The 22,223-nt window shown below is 49.6% G+C and overlaps 3 protein-coding genes across 3 annotated transcripts; 1 reads left to right on the forward strand and 2 right to left on the reverse strand.

Annotated features, from left to right (window-relative positions):
• Positions 1 to 4,655: 4,655 nt before the first annotated feature.
• LOC137917070 (peptidyl-prolyl cis-trans isomerase FKBP9-like) lies at positions 4,656 to 9,083 on the reverse strand. The gene is made up of 10 exons (XM_068759953.1): positions 8,881 to 9,083; positions 8,113 to 8,258; positions 7,642 to 7,831; positions 7,373 to 7,518; positions 7,004 to 7,193; positions 6,237 to 6,382; positions 5,972 to 6,161; positions 5,397 to 5,542; positions 4,944 to 5,107; positions 4,656 to 4,835 (listed from the first exon to the last, which is right to left on the reverse strand). The coding sequence occupies exons 1-10, from the start codon at positions 9,081 to 9,083 to the stop codon at positions 4,656 to 4,658; spliced, it is 1,701 nt and encodes a 566-aa protein (XP_068616054.1).
• A 1,018-nt stretch (positions 9,084 to 10,101) lies between these two features.
• Positions 10,102 to 13,279, forward strand: LOC137917071 (cartilage-associated protein-like). Its single transcript, XM_068759954.1, has 7 exons — positions 10,102 to 10,566; positions 10,774 to 10,923; positions 11,026 to 11,197; positions 11,304 to 11,432; positions 11,576 to 11,721; positions 12,259 to 12,342; positions 12,711 to 13,279. The coding sequence occupies exons 1-7, from the start codon at positions 10,102 to 10,104 to the stop codon at positions 12,786 to 12,788; spliced, it is 1,224 nt and encodes a 407-aa protein (XP_068616055.1). The 3' UTR covers positions 12,789 to 13,279.
• A 1,584-nt stretch (positions 13,280 to 14,863) lies between these two features.
• Positions 14,864 to 21,076, reverse strand: LOC137917069 (sushi domain-containing protein 5-like). The gene is given in 7 exon segments (XM_068759951.1): positions 14,864 to 15,675; positions 16,036 to 16,881; positions 17,255 to 17,443; positions 18,214 to 18,280; positions 18,282 to 18,327; positions 19,405 to 19,582; positions 20,998 to 21,076. Coding segments are annotated over 7 exon segments (2,217 nt in total).
• Positions 21,077 to 22,223: the final 1,147 nt, after the last annotated feature.

Raw genomic sequence — 22,223 nt, forward strand, 5'->3', positions numbered from 1 at the left:
TTCTTGTGCGAGAGCTGCAAACTCACAATCGCCATCAAGTCCATCCAAGGACACTTGGTCAGCCCTGAGCATCAGTATAAGTTTCTGGTGAGTGGATCCTAAACGACGCACTGAAAAGACGTTCACGGACGGTTAATGTCAAAGCCGCGTCTTTCAGCTGACGAAGCCCCCGCAAATCCTTCACTTTTTGGAGGAGGACCTGCAGCCGTGCATGAAGAGGGACACTTTTAACTACGTTGTCGAGCTGGTCTCGCAGCAAGAGCGCGTCAACCAGAGAGACGCGCAGGTAAACCTGCCGGGTAGAGTTTCTGATTGCTTCATTCGTGGTGGGAACGTCCGTTATCCTCATTGCCCCCCCCCCCCCCCCCCCCCTCTTCTATCGTCTTGACTCAAAGGTTGTGCTTCTGAGGCAGGGCTGGTACGAGCGCGTCCGAACCGCTCCGTTCAGTGAAGGTAGGCTCGTTCGCCAACGGCTTCTGCAGCGGTTCCGATGCGGATCCGGTTTCAAACTCAAACTGTGCCGTTTCCTTTCAGCTTTGGCAGTCGTCAAGAATATCAACGAAGAACCGAATTGCGGCGTCTCCTCGGCGCCTTTCGCCGGCGTGCAGCCAAACGGTGAGTGCTGTTGTTATTCTTCGGCCAGCCTAGCCGACGGTGGGGGGGGGGGGGAGAAACGAGCTTGAGCCTGTGGTTCTGGTGTCTCCTGCACAGACCGGCAACCTGAGGAGAAGATATCGACCCCGGAGAAGGACCGGCGAGGTTCCAGCGGTAGGAATGAAGAGACTTGACAGTATTTGAGGAGGAACTCATTCACTTGTAGATCATGATAAACGTTAAATTATTGTTTTTTTACTTCTCTTTCCTTCACTGCATCTTAGAAACGACACAACGAACAGACATCCCGGGTCGAGACGAGACTTTGGCGGCTGAAGTTGTGAATGAGGACGAACAAGGACCAGTTTGGACTCCTCCGTCCAACAGCGTGACCTCTGTTGTCGCTCCGCTTCCTGGTGCTGACCCACGTTGCCGTCCACAAGAGAACGCTGCAAGCCTTTCTATGGAACCACAGATGGGTCCGGCAGCCTGTCGGCGCCAGAGCCCGATCCCTGACTTGCAAGTGAAACTGGACCGCGCCGAGGCCCCTCCCTCCAGAAGTGTTGATCACAAAACCGGTCGACCCTCGTTTGTCTGTGACAAAGATGGACGTCCTCCGACCCGGAAAAGACCTCTAGAAGCGTCGGTCAGCTCCGACGCCAGTGACCCCCGGCTCAAAGGTCCTCTGGCAGCCAAACGCAGACGCAGCTCTAAGAGTCTGTTGAGCACGGCCCCCGCGTTACCCGTTATCCGTCCTGCGACCTCTACCCCGCTGTCCCCCGAGGACAAAGACGTAGGACTTGGATCTGTGGGACTAGACACGAGTTCTGTGAACTGGGAGCGGTGTTCAGGCCTAAAGGCTCTGCTGAGGCAGATGAGACGCATGTCTGCTAGCATGCCGTATCCAGAAAATGCTAACGCCTCCCTCGCCGACAGTCGAGCTGAAACCGCTACGAAACGAGGATGGGATTCCGAAGTGCAGCCCACAAAGCCGCCTTTGACGGCTGCAGCGGCGCCAATTGCCCCGCCCCCTAGCTCACAGGTGGGGTTGGGTTCCGCAGCAACTTATCCGGTCTTCAAACCCACCTTCTGGAATGGAATGGACGCCGGCAGCGCTGCCCCCGGTGGCTGGGTCCAACCCGCTCCGGCTCCAATACCACAGTCGCTTTCTACCACTGAGACTGAAACCGCTGCACGTTACTGGTTGCCCATTAGTCCCATCGTAAGACCCAGGTCGGACCGCAGGAACCACCACGTCAAGGACGGGTACGCCGCCGCCAACGGCGGCCATCGGTTCACTCACAGCGTCGCCACGGCTGCGGGAGTTAATCCCAACAGTGTCGCAATGGCAGCTTTGGAAAATTCTGCTTGTTGCAGTAAAGCGTCTTGTCCCGTAACCGGACAGATGCAGGTTTATCTTCCTCCCGAGTCCGTGGCGTTTTACAGTCCGGCAGGCGACCCGTGCCTTTACACCGAGAGTTCCTACCAACTTCAAGCAAACGCCTCGAGGCCTTTCTACCCGAGCCAGAGTTCCGCACAACAGGACGCCAGCGCCGGCGTGTACCTTCTAGCTGGCCAGACCACGCCGGGATGTGTCCAACTGGGAACGCAGCAGCAGTACCACGCCTCCAACCCGGCTGTCTGTGTGGATCCATTCGGCGTTCAGACGAGCTCTTCACAAAGGCTCTTAGACCTGAACTGCAGGATCGATGCAGTCGCTCTGACACAGACCTGCAACGTGGCACAGACGGACACCGTCATGAGTGTCCAGCCCAACCCCACAGCCACCCAGTACCCCCCTACAGCCACCCAATGGCCCCCTACAGCCACCCAATGGCTTCCTACAGCAACCCAGTACCCCCCTACAGCCACCCAATGGCTTCCTACAGCAACCCAGTACCCCCCTACAGCCACCCAATGGCCCCCTACAGCAACCCAGTACCCCCCTACAGCCACCCAATGGCCCCCTACAGCCACCCAGTACCCCCCTACAGCCACCCAATGGCCCCCTACAGCCACCCAATGTTTCCCTACAGACATGGAGTGGTACCAGACGATGTGAGATCTCCTCACCTCCAGTCCAGTCCAGCCGCCTGCAGCGCTTTCCTGTCACAAAATGGAAGAATTCCATTTTTCTACTGAAGTTTTTTTTATATTTTTATAACCAGATCTTTTACTGTTTTTATAATAAGAGATCTGCATAATTGTTAAATGGTATAATTGCATAATTTAGATTTTAGTTTAACCATCAAAATCTGACCAGAGAATGGAATCGAGAGAAATGTTAATTGTAATCCAGAGGTGAGACTGGAGGGTTTAAACATCAAGCATTTCATTGTATGCATACAATCACAGCTGGGTTTGGGGGTTAAATGGAGAATGATTAAAAGGTTGTTCAGGTCTAATTGACTTTCCAAAATATTTCGCATGTAATCGTTCAGTTTAAGCCTTGAATCCATCGTAAAACTGCCCGAGCCAAAACGTGGTCTCCATGAGCTTCATATCAAGACTAACGATTTTTCTACTCACCTTAAACTGGAAATGAGAGGATTTTTGTCCTCACTAGTACCTTCCAGATGATCCACAATACTAGCGCACAGTGGAAGGGAAAACGAGCAGCTGTTAAACAAAGTAAACCTCAGAGTGAACGGTCTTATCTCGTGGGAATAAGACCTTGTTATCATCCCCACATTCCACTAGAGCGCCGTCTGACCCAGTAGCTTCCGTCTCATCACTGCCGAGGTGTGAGCGCTTCTTTTTGTTCAGAAGCAGCTTTACACTAAAATAAAAGGCTTAAATGCGACCAAAGATGGAACCTGGGGGAGGTGACATTCTTGTGGGAGCCATTTCAATTATTCAATATTGTGATTCTGAAATTTAGGATAAACCTCCATATTCCTGTGTGCATGACTCTAAAACTAAAACATAGGGCTCACATGGAGGGTAGTCAGAACCCCCCCGAAGCAAGGCGTCCTCCCTCCATTAAAATCATCAGATAAAAAAGATTGAAACGAGAAGTGAAGGAAGCACAGACACATCCTGGCTTTCTGTATTTACGTCAGGTCATTTAATCAAATTAGACTTTGTGCTGACAAACGAGCTGCAGGTTTCTCCTGAATGAAGACTTAAAACATTTCATCTTGTGCGTACACGCACGCACGCGGGATACACAGTGAATGCTTCACCTTTGCGCACAGTGTTTAGTGAGGCTCGTTACCGAGGGCAACGGTCTGAAACCCAGAGACCTTTAGCCGAGTCAAGCCGGCCTGGAATAAACGACTGGGTTTCTCTCAGAGACGCTCCGACCCTGAACCGAAGCCAGAAGGCGGCATCAAGGTCGACCTGAGAGACGTATTTATTAGGAGGAGCGTAAAGTATCCACAGAAAAAGAGGATTAGAGAAGCGTTTCAACAACATCGAGGCATTTTTCTTTACTGGGACGTAGAGATTTCTCTTACAGTTGACCTGTGGACGAAGACAGAAACGAGTAACGGGTCCAAAAGACAGAAAATAAAAACACCCAAACAGCATTTTTGGGATTTTTCTGTGTCATTCCGGATGATTTGGACAGCAGAAAACAAAAAGAGACCGTCAAAACATCAAACAGTGGATGACGTCAGCTGTAAACTACGTAAAAAAACAAACGGATGACTTGCGTATTAATACACGTCCGTCCGTGCGTCACAGCGCGAGGCCCAACTCAATTCAGAGACGCAACAAAGAGATTAAGTTTCAGACACAACTATAAAATGTCAATAATAAAGTTAGGACTGGAGGTGAGGCCTGGGATTCTGTGCCCTTCAAAATAAAGTCTCAAGTCGCGCGGAGAAGAGAACATCAGGGTTTCGTTTGCTTTCAAAATATTTTGGCTCTCAGAAATCTTCTCCGACTCAGAGGACAAGACGTCCTTCGACCATCATCAAGTCTTCAACATAACAAAAACACACGTCACTCAAACTCCGTATTTTCCTCCTCCCTGTCACCTTGAAGGAGGAGGACCCCCCCCCCACCCCCTACTGTCAGACCCGACAGCCTCCACCCTGATCTGAGATCTGCTCCCATCATAGCTCATCGTGGACGGCAGATTCGTCCGCTTTAAGTCTGAACTCCGCCTCCGTGATCTTCCCGTCTCCGTCGCGGTCCTGGTTGGAGAACATGTTGTCGATGATGCGGTACGGATCGAAGCCGGGGGCGAGCCGCCCTTTGCCCTCGTTCACCTGCTGCATGATGTAGTCGGTAAACTACGGATAGACGAGAGGGGGGGGGGGGGGGGGGGGGGGGGGAGCCGAACGCGTTTCAGAGGTCGCAAAAAGTCCGTCAGACGAAATGACGGGATGCTCGCGACTTACCTCGGAGGCCTCCACCTGCTTGTCGTCGTCCTTGTCCATCTCAGAGAACAGGTCGGGGGACACGTCGTCGTTCCAGATGAACATGTAGCCGTCTGGGAGTCCGTCCTCCACATCGATCAGCTCGACGTCAAACACCAGCACGGCGCTGCCCGGGACTTCTCCAGCTTCACCCAAACACACACGGGAAACGGCATCAAAAACCCTTGGTCCACATTCGACAGGTGAAAGCTCGTTACCGCGGTTACGTCAGTTCGGGATGTTAATCTTCTGGATTTCCTTCTCAATTAGACAATTAGTTAGCGAGTCGTGACAGCCAACGGACTCATCTCGGGAAGGGTAATAAAGCAGTTATAAACACTTGAAGTGCGCATCATCATCGCAGTTTTGTTACCACTGTTAAAGTTATAGTGGTGTGTGTGTGTGTGTGTGTGTGCGTGCGTGTGTGTGACTTACTGACTCCTCTCTCCCCGTAGCCCAGGTGGGGAGGGATGACCAGGTGTCTTTTCTCCCCCACACACATCTCCAGCAGCCCGTCCTCCATCCCCGGGACGACCTGATTGGCTCCCAGGACGATGTTGTACGTCTTTCCGTAATTATACCTGCAAGAGGTAGAAACAAACAAGCAAAATATCATTTCTGCTAATATATATATATATTTTTTAATATGCACATATTTACCAAAATAATAAGATTTAATGCAATCTACAAATAAAAGGGACTAAATGTGGCACACGCGGAATAACCGGCTTAATATTGACAAACTGAAGATGGTTTTAAAAAAAAGGTGTATAAAAACCATATAAAATAATATTGATAATACTTAAATGAAAAATAAATTTAAAAAAATAATCTTCTCATTCAGCTAACTTTTTTTACTGCACTAAAAGATTATGTTGCACAAAGTGTATTTGTTAGCATTGATCTCACCGCACCGCCCACTACGCCACCAGACTCTCCACGTGTGTGTGTGATCCTACTCTGAGAACCTGTGGCGTGTAGCCCGACTGTAACGGCGAGGCGGTCCTCACGTGGAGTCGATGTCCGTGCCGTCCATCAGAGAGGCGTTGTAGTGATACTTGACAAAGTCGCCCTTCTTGGTTTGCTTGGGACACTCTCCCGGCTTGTGGGTGACGTTGATCTCGGTCCGGTCTGACGGGTTGTGGAAGTCGATGACGTGAACGTCGAACACCAGAACAGCAGATCCAGGGATCTTGGAGCCTGAGAGAAACAGTAGCAGGGAATCTAAAACGGTGGGAGAACACTACGGGGTCCCTACAGGTCTCACACACACACCCGTTCCCTCCTCGCCATACGCCAGATGCGGGGGGATGACGATGGTGCGTTTCTCTCCGACACAGGCTCCGATCAGACCCTCGTCCATGCCGGTAATCACGTAGCCTTGACCCACGTATGTGTCATAGGTGTGATTACGGGAGTAGCTGTAGGACAGGAAACATAAAGACGGCAGGGGGGGGGGGGGGGTTATGTGTGTCGGGTGATTATTGATCGATGTTATTTAAAAAATATATCAAATCTTAACATTGAAAAGCTCATTTAAGGATTCAAAACCACACAGCAACTCTGATTCACTTTTAGAGTTCATGGTTGGTGAATAGAGATTCACGATGCTCAAAGCAAGACGAGCTGCTTGGCGGAGGTCTGTGCTCTCTGAGAGCTTCTCTAGTTTTCCGTCTATTTTCTGTTTTTATTTTGAATGTTACCAACTTTATCTTTTATTTTTAAGGTTGAATTGTTGAGATTTGAAATAATTATTCATTTTTTTGTTTCCTGTCCTTAATTTTTTGCCTGTGGCGCTCTACTCTTGCTTTGTGACATGCTTTGGGTCGCTTGGTCGCCCTCGGTTAGTGGGGAAAGCAGAAACTTTGAAAGTTTCAGGGGAAAAAAAGCACATTTTCAGTTTCGATTCCAGGCTCGGTCCAACTCCAGGAATAGAGAAATGGTCCCACCTAGAGGCTAGTTAGGAAACTACACCCACTTCTGTTCATAAACCAAAAAGAGTTCCCCTCCAAGTGGTGGAAGCAAAATATTCATTGACACACCTGGAATCAAAAAACGTCCCATCAAGGAGGCTGCCATTATAATGGTAGCGTATGTAGTCTCCGGAGACGGTCTTCCTTGTGCAGGACTCCGGTACAATCTGATTGGTCACTTTGATCCCATCCTTGGGGTTGTGGAGGTCCAGGAGAACGACATCAAACACAAGGGATGCCTGTCCTGGAATGTCGCTGCCTGGATAGAGAGGAAGGAGAAAAGGTGAGAAGAGACACGGAGAGGAGACGCGGAGAGGCTGTTTTATCTATACGAAGAGCTGCTTTTTTCCCCATTTCATCCGTAACCAAGCAACCGGCCGAGATTCCAGGAGGTTACCGGGATCGAGCCGTGAGGAACAACCCTGGCGAACCGCTCACCATCTCCATTTTCTCCGTATCCCAGTGACGGCGGCATCGTAACGAAGCGTCTCTCGCCGACGCACATTCCCAGGAGGCCCTGATCCATGCCGGCGATCAGCCAGCCAATCCCAACGTAGGTGTCGTAGGTACGCATCCGCGTGTGGCTACAAGCAAAAGGGCGGAGGGCGAGAGGTCACGCATGTCCGTGCCATGTGTGTGTGTGTGTGTGTGTGTGTGTGTGTGTGTGTGTGCGTGCGTGCGCGACTGCTCCGTTCCACGGCACAGACCTGGAGTCGAACAGCGTCCCGTCCAGCAGGGTGCCGTTGTAGTGGTAGCGGACGAAGTCGGACACCTCCACCTTTCTCGTGCAGGCGGGGGCCGCGTGGTAGGTGTCGATCCGGACGCCGTCATCGGGGTTCCAAACGTCGAGCAGCAGGACGTCGAAGTGGAGGACGGCGTCCGGAGGGATGAGGTCACCTGAGGAGGGGAATCCTCTTCCAATCAGACGCGTGACATCTTTGACACGCCTCTTTCCCTCTCATTACACAAGCACCCGCCCCCTTCATCGGTGTCATCATATGCGTTTGTATTTACATTTTAGAATTAGGAAGCTTATTTGCCCATCTGAGCGATTTGCTTGCTTGTCGGGGATGTTCCAGGAAGAAAGTAAATGTTTGTCCGATTTGATTTTTCTATTTCTGAATGCTGCATCCGTGTGTGTGTGTGTGTGTGTCATGAACGCATTTAGACATACACACCGTATCCCCGCGTCCCGTAGGCCAGCTGAGGAGGGATCTTCACCGTGCTTCTCTGGTTGACGCACATTCCCACCAGAGCTTTGTCCATCCCTTCGATCAGCTGCTTCTTACCCACGAACACGTTGTAGGAGCTGCCGCGGTCGTAGCTGGAAGAGACGGAGCCGCAGTGAAAGTTCTCCTCTTACAAAAGGCAGGGCCGAGGTGCAGCGTCCGCGGTTCAGATTCATCAGGATCTCGTGGGAAAATTAGCCTTTAAATGATACAAAATGCCATTTTGTGGCAGGACAGTGACTAATCAGCCATGCTTTTTACAGCCTTTTGATGTCATATCAATCCTGCACACCTGCCCAGGTGTGTGGAATAAGCTAAAAAGCTCCAATCTGAGCCCCCCCCCCCCCCCCCCCCCCCACTCAGGACAGGTGATCCACTGAGGCCCCCCCAGAAGGTCCTGGAAGTGTGTCCCTGCATCATCATTAACTTCCTGCGTTTTCAATAAGGACTGATCAGTTGGGTCCGGATCGATCGATGGAGCCCCGAGCCTGACGCGTGCGTGGCGATCAGGTCGTTCAACACGCGGCACGGATTCCAGAGCGCAATCAAGACCGCCCGCCTTTTGCCTGCGTGGCTAAAAACGAGGACGAACGGCCGTAACGCGCACTTTTACGCATCGCGCGCGCACGCAGTTTCACCGTGCACCGGGGTTGTTCCTGCATGCATGATGGAGCAACTACTTACACGGACGCGCTCGTGTCACGACGCGCAACTCACCTGGAGTCGAACTTTTTGCCGTCCGGAAACGTCCCGATGTAATGATACCGGACAAAATCTCCGACTTTGACTGCGCGCGCGCACCGCTCCGGCACGAAAGTTTTCTCAATGAAGATGTCATCGAGCGGCACCGGAGGCGCGTTGCAGGCGACGAACGCCACCGTGACCGAGAGGTATATCATCCGCGTCATGCACGGGAGCATTTTCGCAGGAACAAAGTAACCAGGCGATGGAGATAAGTGAGTGTGTGTGTGAGAGAGGCCCTGTGAGCGTGCGCGTTGCCTCCCTGTCCTCGTACAAGTCTTCCTCTCTCTACTCCGATTTGGATAGAAGTCCTGCCCACAACAGGAATAATCACGCGTCAAGGCTGACAGGAAAAGGCCGAACTTCCGGTTGGATTTTGGCGTCTAAATCCTCCACGGACGCGCTACCTGTCGTGTTTTATCCATAAAGGTATAAATAAACACGAAGCTGAGAGCCCCCACGTCTCCCTGCGACGGAAACCGACGTTAGAAACATGCTTAAGCACACAGCCGTGCTTTTATTTTGACATCTAGATGTATATTTCCGGCCTCGTCCTGCTGCTTCTGCGCCATTCCGCGCGTCTTGACGCACTTCGGGGGTTGAATGAGATGGATTTTAGGCACCACGTATTGCTCTTGCGCAGTAAAGGCTCGGAGATGTGTAAACGTGGTAGGGGGGGGTCTCCACAGAAAGACCCCCCCGCCCCCCGCGCCGTGGGCTCGCTGTATCAGAAAAACGCACACATCCGGGAAAGCCTCAGAAGTCAGATTAGAACAAACACCAGAACGCAACAAGTTTTCTCTAGTTGGTGTTCAGAACTTTTGGGGGCCAGATCAAGCGGAATGCATCTACGTGGCACTGGGGGGGCGGGGTGAGTGGGGGGGGGGGGGGGCTCCATTCCCACTGGGAGTCAAATTAGTGACAGAGAAGTGAAAACAAATATAATATATAATATCATAATGGTGCGATAAAACATGTTCTCTCTAATAATAAGAAGCGCGTGCGGGGGTTTCCACGCACGCGCTGCAAAGAAAGACGTGATTTAAGGGGAGGAGCGCCCCCCCCGCTCCAGCCCTGCGCCCGAGGGAAGGCAGGCTTTGTCCGGATACGTGGTGGAAGTTGAGGCGGTCCTAGAACCCCCCCCTCTCTCTCTCTCTCCCTCTCTCTCTCTCTCCACCATTCACCCAAACTTTTAAAATGTCACCCTCCATTTCTTCCCAACTCCTCTGCGCGCTGCTGATCGCGTTTCTTCTCGCCGTCGGGAACTCCCAGTACGAAAAGTACAGCTTCAGGAGTTTCCCCAGGAACGAGCTGATGCCCCTGGAGTCCGCGTACAAGTACGCGCTGGACCAGTACACCGGGGAGAAGTGGAAGGAGACGGTGGAGTACATGGAGGTGTCCCTGCGGCTCTACCGGCTGCTGCGGGACAGCGAGGCCTTCTGCAACCTCAACTGCAGCTCCGTGCGTCTGGACGACGCCGAGGAGAAGTTCGCGGAGTTCCCAGAGCTGCGCGCCTTCGGGAACGTCATGAAGCGGGCGCAGTGCCTGAAGCGCTGCAAGCAGGGGCTGCCCGCCTTCCGCCAGAGCCTGCCGAGCCGGGACACCGTGGAGGAGTTCGAGAGGAGGGAGCCGTACAGATACCTGCAGTACGCGTACTTTAAAGTAAGCACCTGGCGGCGGGGGGGGTTCGAGAAGTGCCTTCTGACGTCATCGACGTGCCACGGATGCACGGAGGCGTCGTATCGGTGCCTGCATGGGTGTGGTGTTTGATCCATCGATGGATGGTTTGATGAATCGGTGTCACTTGGATGGCATAATAATGGTTTACTTCCTGTTGTTGTTGTTGTTGTCGTCCACCCCCCCCCCCAGTCCGACAAGCTGGCCAAGGCGGTGTCTGCTGCCCACACCTTCCTGCTGAAGCACCCGAATGACGAGATGATGCAGAAGAACATGGCGTACTATAAAAGCCTGCCCGGGGCCGAGGAACACCTCAAAGACCTGGAGACCAAATCCTACGAGGTACAGTACGCTGAGCCGTCGCCGTGGCGATGCATGGGCTGCGCTCACCCCGTTAACGTAAGAAGTTGGTAGACAAAACCAAAGTCTTGCATGTCCCTGCAGACGCTGTTCGTCCGAGCGGTGCGGGCGTACAACGGCCAAAACTTCCGCACTTCCGTGTCGGACATGGAGCTGGCTTTGCGGGACTTCCTGAAGGTCTACGCCGAGTGCCTGGCGGCGTCCGAGGGCCCGAGGGACGTCAAAGACTTTAAAGACTTCTATCCCAACATCGCCGGTCGGCTGACGTCCGCAGAGACCGCATTTCTGACTCTGTTCTACTTCCTGTTTCTCGTCGAAGTAAAACGTCAGGCGTGCGGCGTTTCATGTTTGCTCCCCTACAGATCACTACATCGAGGTCCTGGACAGGAAGGCGGCGTGCGAAAGCGACCTGACGCCCGTCGTCGGGGGGTTCGCCGTCGAGAAGTTCGTGGCCACCATGTACCACTATTTGCAATTTGCTTATTACAAATGTGAGTGGAGGGTTCAAAGCCCGTACCCGATTGTCTTCTTAAAGTAACAACCTGGATTTTATTTAGTCCTCGTAGCTTCTTCGCGTCTACTCGGCTCTAACTTTTATTTACGTGTGAAATTTAAAGCTGTAATTGTGTTTCAGTGAACGACCTGAAGAACGCCGTCCCATGTGCCGCTAGCTACATGCTGTTTGACCCCGACGACGACGTGATGAAGAACAACGTGGCCTATTATCAGTTCCACAAAGGCCAGTGGGGCCTGACGGAAGAGGACTTCCTGCCCAGATCGGTGAGAGAAATAAATGTGGGAATTATCCCCCCCCCCCATAAGCCTGAGAACGCACGAGGAAAATCTGATCGGCTAAAGGGAACGTGATTCAGATAAATTGAAAACACACATTTTGTCCAAATACATTCGGAACTATAGAAAAGCACTCGGAGAGCTTCGTACCCAGAAGACTTTTTGCATGATGGTTCATATCGGGCTCCTTTTATGGCTGAGTGAGTGACTTGAATGCATATTTTACAAGATATTTATTTTCTGGAAAAAGCCTCCATTATAAGTAAATGGGGGGGGGAAAAATCTGTATTTATTTGTGTTTTTGTATCCAGACAGGTATCCGGATCGCTCTTCAAACGTAATTGGGATTAGGAAATTAGACCGAGACCCATCTTCAGATTTCTTTTTAGATTCATCCATCCAGTTTCCCCATAAATAATCCTGTCATAAACATTCACCTCCTTGGTGGAAGTAATCAACGCCTAACATTTCCCCCTGTTTTTCTCTCTCTGTGTGTGTGTGTGTGTGTGCGTGCGCGCCCTACAGGAGGCACTGCGCTACTACAATCAAACCACCATGCAGCTGCAGATGCTGGAGTTCTCCAGGCGCAACTTGGTGAGCGACGACGAGGTGAGTGTCCTTGTCCATCAGACGTCCTTGTGTAACTTACGGTCACGTGACCCCCCCCCCCCCCCCCCGCGGCACAATGCGGGGCCCTGTCAATGCGTCTGGCTGCAGTACCACAGACGGCCGTGGGGTGGCGGTATGACACTTGGCGTATCCGTTCAGAATGATGACGCAGCAGCAGCAGCAGCAGGATTCTGTGGCCCAGTTTAAACCAGGATTACATGCTTTATGCTCTAAATACCATTCACTGCTTGCCTGTAATCGCTTTAGTGACGCCAGGTATGAGGAATCATAGCGTGGGGAAGGTTTAGGCTAATTCTCTGGTGTGTGGGGCTGATTTTCGTCTCCTTTTCTTTTTTACGCCGCTGCAGGGGGAGGTGGTGGAGTTTATAGATGAGTTACTGGAAGAGGATGGAGATCCGACTTTGGAAAGCCCGCCAACAGGCTGAAAACCGGCGCAATCGACACTCCCCCAGTTTGTATTTATTGGTTTTTTGTGTGTGTACAAGGCGGGTCAGTGCAGATCCACGATCTGCCTAATTATGGGCTCCAATTATCCGGTAGGGCGGTACGAGCGTCAATATTTCTACCTCTATCGTGATGATAGAGGTAGAAATATTTTTTACAAGCTCCATTCTTTGCTGTGAATCATTTGTTTTTGTTTTTGCTGTGGGAACTTTTGCACAATTAAATTAGAATAAAAACTTGACAAACAAGAAGTCGTGTCGTCTTCTATCGTTACAGATGACAATAGTCTTAGCATTTTACTTCCTTTATTAATTCGCTCATTGATCAACTAATATTCACTTTTTTTTTGCTGCTCAAATAAAAGATTTCCGTAAAGGAGGAAGGAATGAGTGACGGAAGGGTGGATAAAGAAGTGTTTTGTTTTTTTTGGAACAGAGAGACGTCCAGAGAAAACACTGAATTGTTTAATAAAGTTTGAACATTGCGTCTCGGTGCAGTTTGTCACGCGGTGATGTTAGAAACCCACTGGGGAACATTCTCTCTGCATCATTCCTGTCCTGCCTGTATTTACCGGTACCCATCTCTTCATCTTTCATCTGCCCCCCCCCCCCCCCAACTTTTTGGTTCACAGGTCAGAACGTATGACTGTGGAATGGAGATAAATGCTGGCGGAACTTTTAAAGTAATGAAATCTGCTTGATTTTACACGAGTCAAGGTCACAAATCAGTCTGTGAGTGAGCGCGGGCTGAAAAAGGAGTTAGGAGTCGAGCGTTTTAGGGGTTTATTGTAATATAGCAAACACTTTTACAGCACACACATTTCATCCTAGCATCACACAGGTGAGGCTTTATCAGCCGAAGATACGTGGATTAATACTAGTACTACATGACACGGTTTAAATCCTTGTGATCTCTCTCACACAGCTCAAAGGTTGTGATCGGTCTTTGACGTTTGGCGTGACGGGTTTACTGAGTTTACTGAGTTTAAACAGCTTTTATTCCACCTTTTTAATGGAAGGTGGAATAAAAGGAGCAGGAAGGAAATGTCAGCTATTCAACATTTAACTTTCCTCTCAAATATTCAGTCTCAATCATAGAGCGCTAATCTGAAAAAGCCTTCCATTTGTGAATGATGACCAGACAGAAAACACAGTTATAGCTTCACATTGTGAATTTCTAACAAGAAGCATTTTTAAATTAGCAAATTGTCTGAAATGTTAAATATTTAATAGTAGAATAACAACAATGGACGACCTTTCAGACGATATTTAGAATATCGAGTGTTACTTTTATATTATTCAAAATAAACATTTATTATTATCAGGATATACGTGTTAGGGCGTGTGTTCGGGTATAACAGGGTTCACCTTCTGATTATGTTTGTCGCTGAACCGAAACTTTAACGTTGGACTTTGTGAATTTTATCTCTATTGCCGTGGAAACAAGACAAAGTTTAATATCCTGCTCTGATTGCTGTCAGCAAATACCTGACCCCCCCCCCCCCCCACACACACACACACACACACTCTAACACAAACAAAAACACAGGGACTCTGCAATCTGGAGGGACAATCAATCTCTATCTATCACCAGCCAACTGTCAATACAAACATCATCATCATCATCATAATCCGATTCTTCCATGCCTGTTTGAAAACGCCCCGGCCCACATCTGCTATGTGATGGAAAACTTAAAGAGACTCAAGATTCACAAACATCAAAATGAAACGTCACCAAACATAACACGGAGGAGCTGCACCACACTGTCTAAGAGCTTTGAAGGTTGACGTCTCACGGGGAAGGCGGTCCTTCTTCTTGTGGCTCTACTTGGTCATTCATAACCTCCTCGTTCAGTTCGTGGACTCGGGTCCCATCCAGACGTCAGAGCTTTGAAGATGATGGGTAGGCAAAGCGACGTTGACTGACAGAGGCAGGGCTGCTGCCGTATGAATTTACTAAGCGTTGCTTTATTGTCTTGCAAAGTAAAAGGGCTTTTCTAAATGTCTCTGTCCCTTGCCAGCGCCCCCCCCCCCCCCCCCCCCCCCATTTCTCACTCTTAGACTTTCTGCTGCATCTCTATCTGTTGTCCCTGTGTGCTCTGGCTTTGGCCCTTTCCATTCATCTCGTACATCGAGCTCTTCTGCTGTTGCCGTCGGTAACACCACACCCCGATGGCGACAGCTGCCATGATTGCGCACACCACCACGATTATGGCTGCAACCTTGGGACCTCGGCCGGAAGGCGCCGGAGGAGGGCAGTCTTCGCCCGTGCAGATCGTCTCTCCCATCTCTCGCTCGCCGAGTTCACCAGGTAGGTTGTGTACAGTGTGCTCCTCCACCGGGACGCCTCCTTTGCGTCCCGTGGGAGCTTGGTCGTCACCCGTCAAGGGGTGCTCGGTCAGGTCATCGAGCCAGGATGGAGTTGGTGCTTCCTGTTGTGTGTCGTAATCCGAGGTTTCGCTCTGGGAGTGGAAGTCCGAGGGGGGGCCGGCAGCAGGGATCAGGCGAGGCCACGCCTCCTCCTCCACTCCATCTTGAGCTAAAACGAGCTCAGTGGTGAGAGACTCATCCACCTCTGGGGGGCTAGTGTAAGGGGCGGGTCTACGGATTTCCACCTCATTGGGTTGGTCTGTAATCCTGATGACGGCCCCCCTTCCTCTTCCACCTGGTCTTCCTGTTACTGCTGGAACAACAGGGTATCCATCCAACCAGGTCTCATCTGTCGGGGTCCCCCCCCCCCCCCCCTTCTGGGTGTTGTTCGGATGTTCATCTAATGCTATAGAAACAATAACGTGCTGGTGACTGCCATCGGCGTCTTCATAGCTGTCACGGTTATCGTGTTGACGATCATCGTGATCAAGATAATCGTCTTGATCATGATCGTCATGATCATTGTGATCGTGATCATGATCATCATCGAAATGAAGATCAAGATAATCGCCAGGATCATCATGATCATGGTCAAGATGAACATCAAGTTCATCCTGATCAAGATGATCGTCATGATCACTGTGATCATCGTGATTATCAGAATCATCATGATCTCGATGATCATGATCAAGATGATCATCAAGGTCATCGTGATCATGATCATCGAGATCACCCTGATCAAGATGATCGTCATGATCAATGTGATCATCGTGATCGTCATGATCAATGTGATCATCATGATCATCGAGATCAAAGTGATCACCGTGATCATGGTGTTTAGTGTAACTATCGCTGTCACCCTCCTCCGAGTCGCGATGCTCCTTCATATCGTCACGGTCGTCGCTGTCCGGATGCTCCTGAGAATCCTCCGGGTGGTCTTCATCATTTCCATCTTCATCGTCCCGTTCTTCATATTGTTCATCATAATCGTGGTTGTCAAGACGAATGTGGCCGCGGTCCTCCTCGTGTTCATCTGTGTCGTGAAGCTCATCGCGCTGAGCTGGAATGTAGCGCTTCACGTGATCGCCGTGGTCATCTTCATCCTGGTGACTGTCGAGCTCCTCTTTGTCACTGTGGCGGTTGATGTCGTCCTGATCGTCCCGGTCGCGATCGTCGTCATTTGCATCCTTGGGACGGTGATGGTGGGACCGTTCTTGGCTCTCATTCTCCATACTCTCCTCTGATTGGATACTTGACACCCTCTGTGTCGTGTGCGTGACTGGATTGGTGGAGACAGGGTGTCCCTCATCCTGGAAGGCCTCAGAGGGGGACCAGAAGAGGTGTTTCTGGGGACCGAGAGAGACGGGCGCTCCTGTGGTCGCCTCCCTCCTCTCGTGCTCCCATCTCCGATGACCTGTGAAGTCCTCAGCAGCCCGCTCCTCCTTTGTTCCGCCTTCAAGTTTCCTCGCAGTCACTTCTCCTACCTCTCCGAGATCTTTGTGTCGAGCTTGACGTTCCTCCTCCGCTTTGAGATCAAAGCTTGTCTCGTGTTGCTCCTGACTGGATTTCTCCCCCGGGTACACAGCTCCATGCGCCTCCTCATAGACCTCGCCGTGAGCCTCCTCTGGCCTCCTGCTGTGGGGTTCCGCCTCGCCGTAGGAGTCGGTGAACTTGTCCTCGTAGTCGATGTGACCTTCAGTCTCATCTGCAGGGAAGCAGGAAAGGCTGAATGCAACCTGACAGATTACAGGATATGTTGACTACAACTTCAGTATCTTCAAATTATCTTGTGACCCCCCCCCCCCCCCCCGCCTCAGATTATTCCTAGGAGAGTTCACCCAATGCCAAACGTCTGTTCCGGCTTCACAGGAGTCTCTCACCACCTTTTCCCTCTGCTATGACCCGGACCACAGCATGGCATCTCACACTGAGGTGTCATATCAACCATTTCTATCCAAGCTCACAACTGAGCTCTGCTTCAACAATCAAAGCTAAAATCCCCCCCCCCCCCCCCCACTTTCCCGCCTCCTTTCGATTTCAATCCCAATCCAAAGCCAATGATCCAAACACCTTCTCACCTCTGACGCAGAGCTCCACCAGTCCGTACCACTCCCCACAGCTGTCGCACAGCAGGCTGAAGGCTCGATGCCCGCTGGGCATTGCATAGCCTGGTGCACACGTGTACAGCAGCTCGTCTCCCATCTCGTACCCGGCGTATCCCTGTAGATGCGCATTGGGAAAGGATGGAGGGTCACCACACGGCACCCCTGTCGACAACAAACACGGAGATGTATCCTGAGGACAAACGCTTTGACTGTTCCATGCTACTTTCAGTTTTCTTATCTGCTATGCAAGCTTGTGTTTTATAACTTTAATACAAAAAAGAAAAAGAAAACAGTCTTCTTAAAGCGTTTAAAATATGGAAATGTGAAAATCTACATTATGACGCCTTTGATGGCATTTAAGCAGCTGCTAGACGTGAAAATTAGATTAACTGGTTTTATATGGAGGCAAATTGACATAAAACAGTCAGAATTTGATGTGGAGTTTATTCAATATCAGTTCCACAGGGACCAAATGAATAATGCGGTCAATCATGTTCCCATGGTAACAACACCCAACACCAATCAAAGATGTCATTAAGTCTGATATATTACTTTTCACATTTTACTTTTCAATAAGATTTCAACTGGTTCCCAGAGCAACCGGGGTGTCCATCAAATGAAATTAAGTACATTAAATATGTAGCACAGTGAAAAGAATTATGATTATAGCCCAACAATGTTTATTTAAAACCTTAATATTAAGTTATTTACTGTCTTTGGAATCACATGATGATAATCGAGCTACTACGGCATCGCATGCCTCCGCGTTTCCTGTGTAGCTCCGTGACTGTCGTCATAGTTACAACAACCATACCTGTGAAGTACACTGTTCATTGTACCGAGCAAGGAGAGAGTACTGACAGTAGAGGAGTAGATAGACGTAAGAATATAAATAATATATAGTGTCTAAATATGCCTTCATCTTCACTGACCTTTGTCTTTGATGCAGAAAGCATCAATGCGTGAAGAAGAATCCACCGTCGCATTTTCTATTCTCACAATCCACTGCTTTCAAAGATCCGCCCACCACATGGCACACCGCTGTCCTAGATAGATCGATAGATAGAAGATTACTTAAGTACTGGTACTTTTCAATAAAGTAATAATATTATTCATTGAGCATCATTAAATGGAAGAGGTGTGTGTGTGTGTGTGTGTGTGTTTGTGTGTGTTTGTGTAATGGCACCAATAAAGGCATCAGTAATGGAGAGGAAATTGACTGGCAGTGTAGGGAGTCTGGGCTGGAGTGAGTCAAACCGCCGGCTGGTGCCTCGCTAATTTCATTTTATGAGGACAAAAGTCTGAGAGAGACAGAAATCCCCAAGAAAACACTCAAAGAGAGACAAAAAAAAACACGCCGCCGCCAGCGCTGCTCCTGTGGCTGAGACGGTTTGCTTTTAATATGTGGTGTCATGCAGAAACTCCAACCAGATTTCCCCTGCACTTCAATACCAATGCATTCTGTTTTTTCATAAATAAATTAGATTTGATAAAAATAGCGATGAATTATTTAAAAAAATAAAATAGGCACCTCTGTTGTTCTGTCTCAAAACGAGAACTCACTCATTATTATGAATTCTGTTCTTTTTTTGTCTTGAAGTAAACTCCACGAATCACAGATATAATGTAATATAATGTAATATAATGCAGGCTTTAACTCGCCTTTCATTTAAAACCACACAGACTCAAACATCAGGAATACTTCCTGTCTACCAACTGCAATCATATGGACTTGTGTTGTCAATCAAACGCCTGTCGCTCTGTCTGCCTGTCTGGGGGGGGGGGGGGGGGCTGAAAGCATGAGTGTCATATCACCGTGGAGACAAAAGGTGCAAATGGAGGCATTTGTCGACATGACACCCTGGCTCAGAATTCCCTCCTCCTCCCCCTCCCCCCAGGGAGGAACAGAGGAGTCTTTCTCTCTCTCTTCCTCTCACTCACTTTCTTACCACCCTCTCGATGAGAGAGTACAGATATCTTTTCTTTCATCCATTTGTGTCACCTCCATCACACACAAACACGCACACACACACACACACACACACACACACACACACCAAAATGACCTTTGACATCTCTCGCACAAACGCACACGATAACATACACTAATGCTCTTTTCTTACCCCACCGTGCCTCCGTAGAGCCACCCACGGGTGCAGGTGGAGAAGAAGCACTCCTCCACGGCGTGCCGGAGCTCCGCCAGTGATGCCAAGCGAGCGTTTAGAGCATCACAAGCCCGCTCGGCTTCTCTGAGAGCCTGCAAGCCAGAGGAGTTCCCCAGATCCGACACGAACACTCGTCCTGAGGGGAGAGAACAGGAAACACACCTCTTGTTTAAACATTTAGTATATTAAACAATATCCATTGCTTCCTTAGTCCTAAAAAAAAATAACTAATAGAAAATTTGTATTGATATGAGGTTTAAAATATACTTCAATTCTCTAAATATTTGGCTCAAGGATTTGAGTTAAGATGACGCAGCGCGCATTGTTGTTGTTGTTGTTTTTTCATGACGCACAGCTTCATTAGAGGAATGACACTTTTTTTGGAGAAAAATAATTGACGTTAAAAGAACTTTAAATGTAACCCGGACTCAGAGGAAACGGGTTCTCCGGTAATGCTTTTTACGAAACGCACGGGACGTAAAGGCAGGTGTCACATGTTAGTGCGCGCTTCCACCGGCTCCGATTATCGACTAACGCACCTAAATGCGTAATAGTTTGATATTCTCCGCGCAGTGTGAACCCCTGAACTCACAATTAGGTCTTTTTTTTTCCCCCTGACATTATTATGTAATAACTTTAATAAACTTTAATAAAGTTAAAATGTGAACGTACCGCCTGCATTCGCTCCAGAAGTCGCCAGAAGACAAGCCAGGCAGCCAAAGAGCAACCAAAGAGCAACTTGCTCGCAGCGATCCAACATCTTCCTCCGTTGTTTGCTAAATATTTTATTTATTGCAGTAAAAGAGACGCGAAACGTCCAAACGGTCTTTGCGTCTCCAGAGCCCTACAGCGCAGAGTGACGGCGGAGAACTATTCCCCTCCTGCTGGATGGAGGTGGGCTCAGCAGGAGGAAGGTATATAAGCTTGTCCCTGAAGTGCTGCCGGGGACTGGAGGAGAGAAATAGTTCAGCCCGGCTCCAGAGCGGGGGCGCGCAGTGGGTGAACCCCCCCCCCCCCCCCCCCCCCCGAAATAGGCGCACACGCAAGGAGATGGCGCACTGGTGCAAAAACTGGCATGTCGGTGTCAGTGAATGCGTAAAACTACCGAGGGTGCAGCAAAGAGATGCTGCCGAAGTGTCGTTGAGCAACACGTTCAAGCCTCGCTTGTATAACTTGCAAGCGGACAGACGTCATCTTTAAAAAAAAAAAAAGAATGCAGTCTGTCTCTTCCAAGTCCAATTTATCATGTTTTGGCGTGATGGAAGAGGCAGGGACACACGTAACATGGGACACACACGCAAAAAGGCACACAGGACACACTCCAGGGCTGCATTCAAACCTTCAACCATCAACCAGTTGTGAGGCTGTCAGATAAAAGATGTTCTCAGATCCTTCACTGAATAAGGCCTGAATGGAAACTCCATGTTTGCTGAAATATATTAGTGTTTAAGATTCGCTTAAGGTTACAAGAAAGCTCACATCATTTGTTGTTATAGCATTTCAAAAAAGTGGACAAAGCTTCTCCTGATGCATTTTTTTTTTTTTTTTTACGGGAGTGTGGGGGGAGGTTGTGGTTGAAATCAGCCGAGACAAACATCTGAGACTCGGACAAATAGAAACCGGACGCCATGCTTTCACAGAGGACGTCTTCAGCGTGTCCGCCGTAGTGAACGCGCTGCTAAAGAATGTGGCCATATATGCCCCGGACCTCCTCCCCAATGCGATCTGAGCCATCGGATCTCAACGCTTCCTAAATGCACCTCAGCTGGTTTCACGCCGACTCGTGATTGGATCGGCAAAGACAAACAATGTCAGGCGTAAATAGGTCCTACGTCACGTTTTTCCACCTGCTCTCACACTCCTCTCGTGTTTTCTCCTCCTATGCTCAGAGGTTCCGGGTGAATTAAAGGTGGTGCCGAGATTCTGACTCATGTCGCGGGGCTATTTCTGGAGGGGTCAGGGGTCAGGGAGGGGAGGACCGGGTGATGATAGCGAGGAGAGAGACGGTGATTCACACCTGCAGCATCTCTGAGAGGCGGGTGAGAATTATATTGCTGCAGGTGTCAAAGTGGGAGTGGGCGGTGTAATCTCACGGGGCCTCCTGGCCACACCCGAGACGGTGTGTGTGTGGAACTAAACACTCACACACACACACACACACACACACACACACACTGAGCTCGTGAGACCAGCGACCACCCGTGTGAGACATTTCCTGTCAGACTGTGGTGAAGTGTGGTTTACTCACAGGAAATCATTGGTCAGACTGGTACAGGAGAGACGTGACATTGTCTCCATGGCAACAACCTCATCAACCTTCGTCTCTGCTATCTTTAAGGAGGTTCTGGGTTTGAATCCTATCTGTGAGGCGTTTGTATGTTCTCCTCGTGTCCTCCCAACTTCCAAAAATATGCAATTTAGGTGAATTGATTGCTTTAAAAAGTCCAGAGTGTGTGTGTGTGTGTGTGTGTGTGTGTGTGTGAATGATCCTTTGTCTCTGTGTGGCCCCGCGATGTGCTGGCGACGCATTCGGGGTGTATACTCCAACAAGTTGGGATATGCTCCCGCAACTCCCGTGACCCACAAAGCGGAAAAGCGGACTAAAATAGACGGATGAGGTGTGGATTTATTGTCGATGACAGGAAGATGAAATAAATCCAGATGACATCCAAAATAATAGAATAATAGAATTCAAACACATATTAAAATAAACACAAAGGGAAATGGAAATCCTTATTATTTCCATATCGACATACTTTATTCAGCCCTCGCTTGAC

This window comes from Brachionichthys hirsutus, unplaced genomic scaffold, assembly GCF_040956055.1.
Source record: "Brachionichthys hirsutus isolate HB-005 unplaced genomic scaffold, CSIRO-AGI_Bhir_v1 contig_500, whole genome shotgun sequence".
In the NCBI taxonomy this organism is placed as follows: domain Eukaryota; kingdom Metazoa; phylum Chordata; class Actinopteri; order Lophiiformes; family Brachionichthyidae; genus Brachionichthys; species Brachionichthys hirsutus.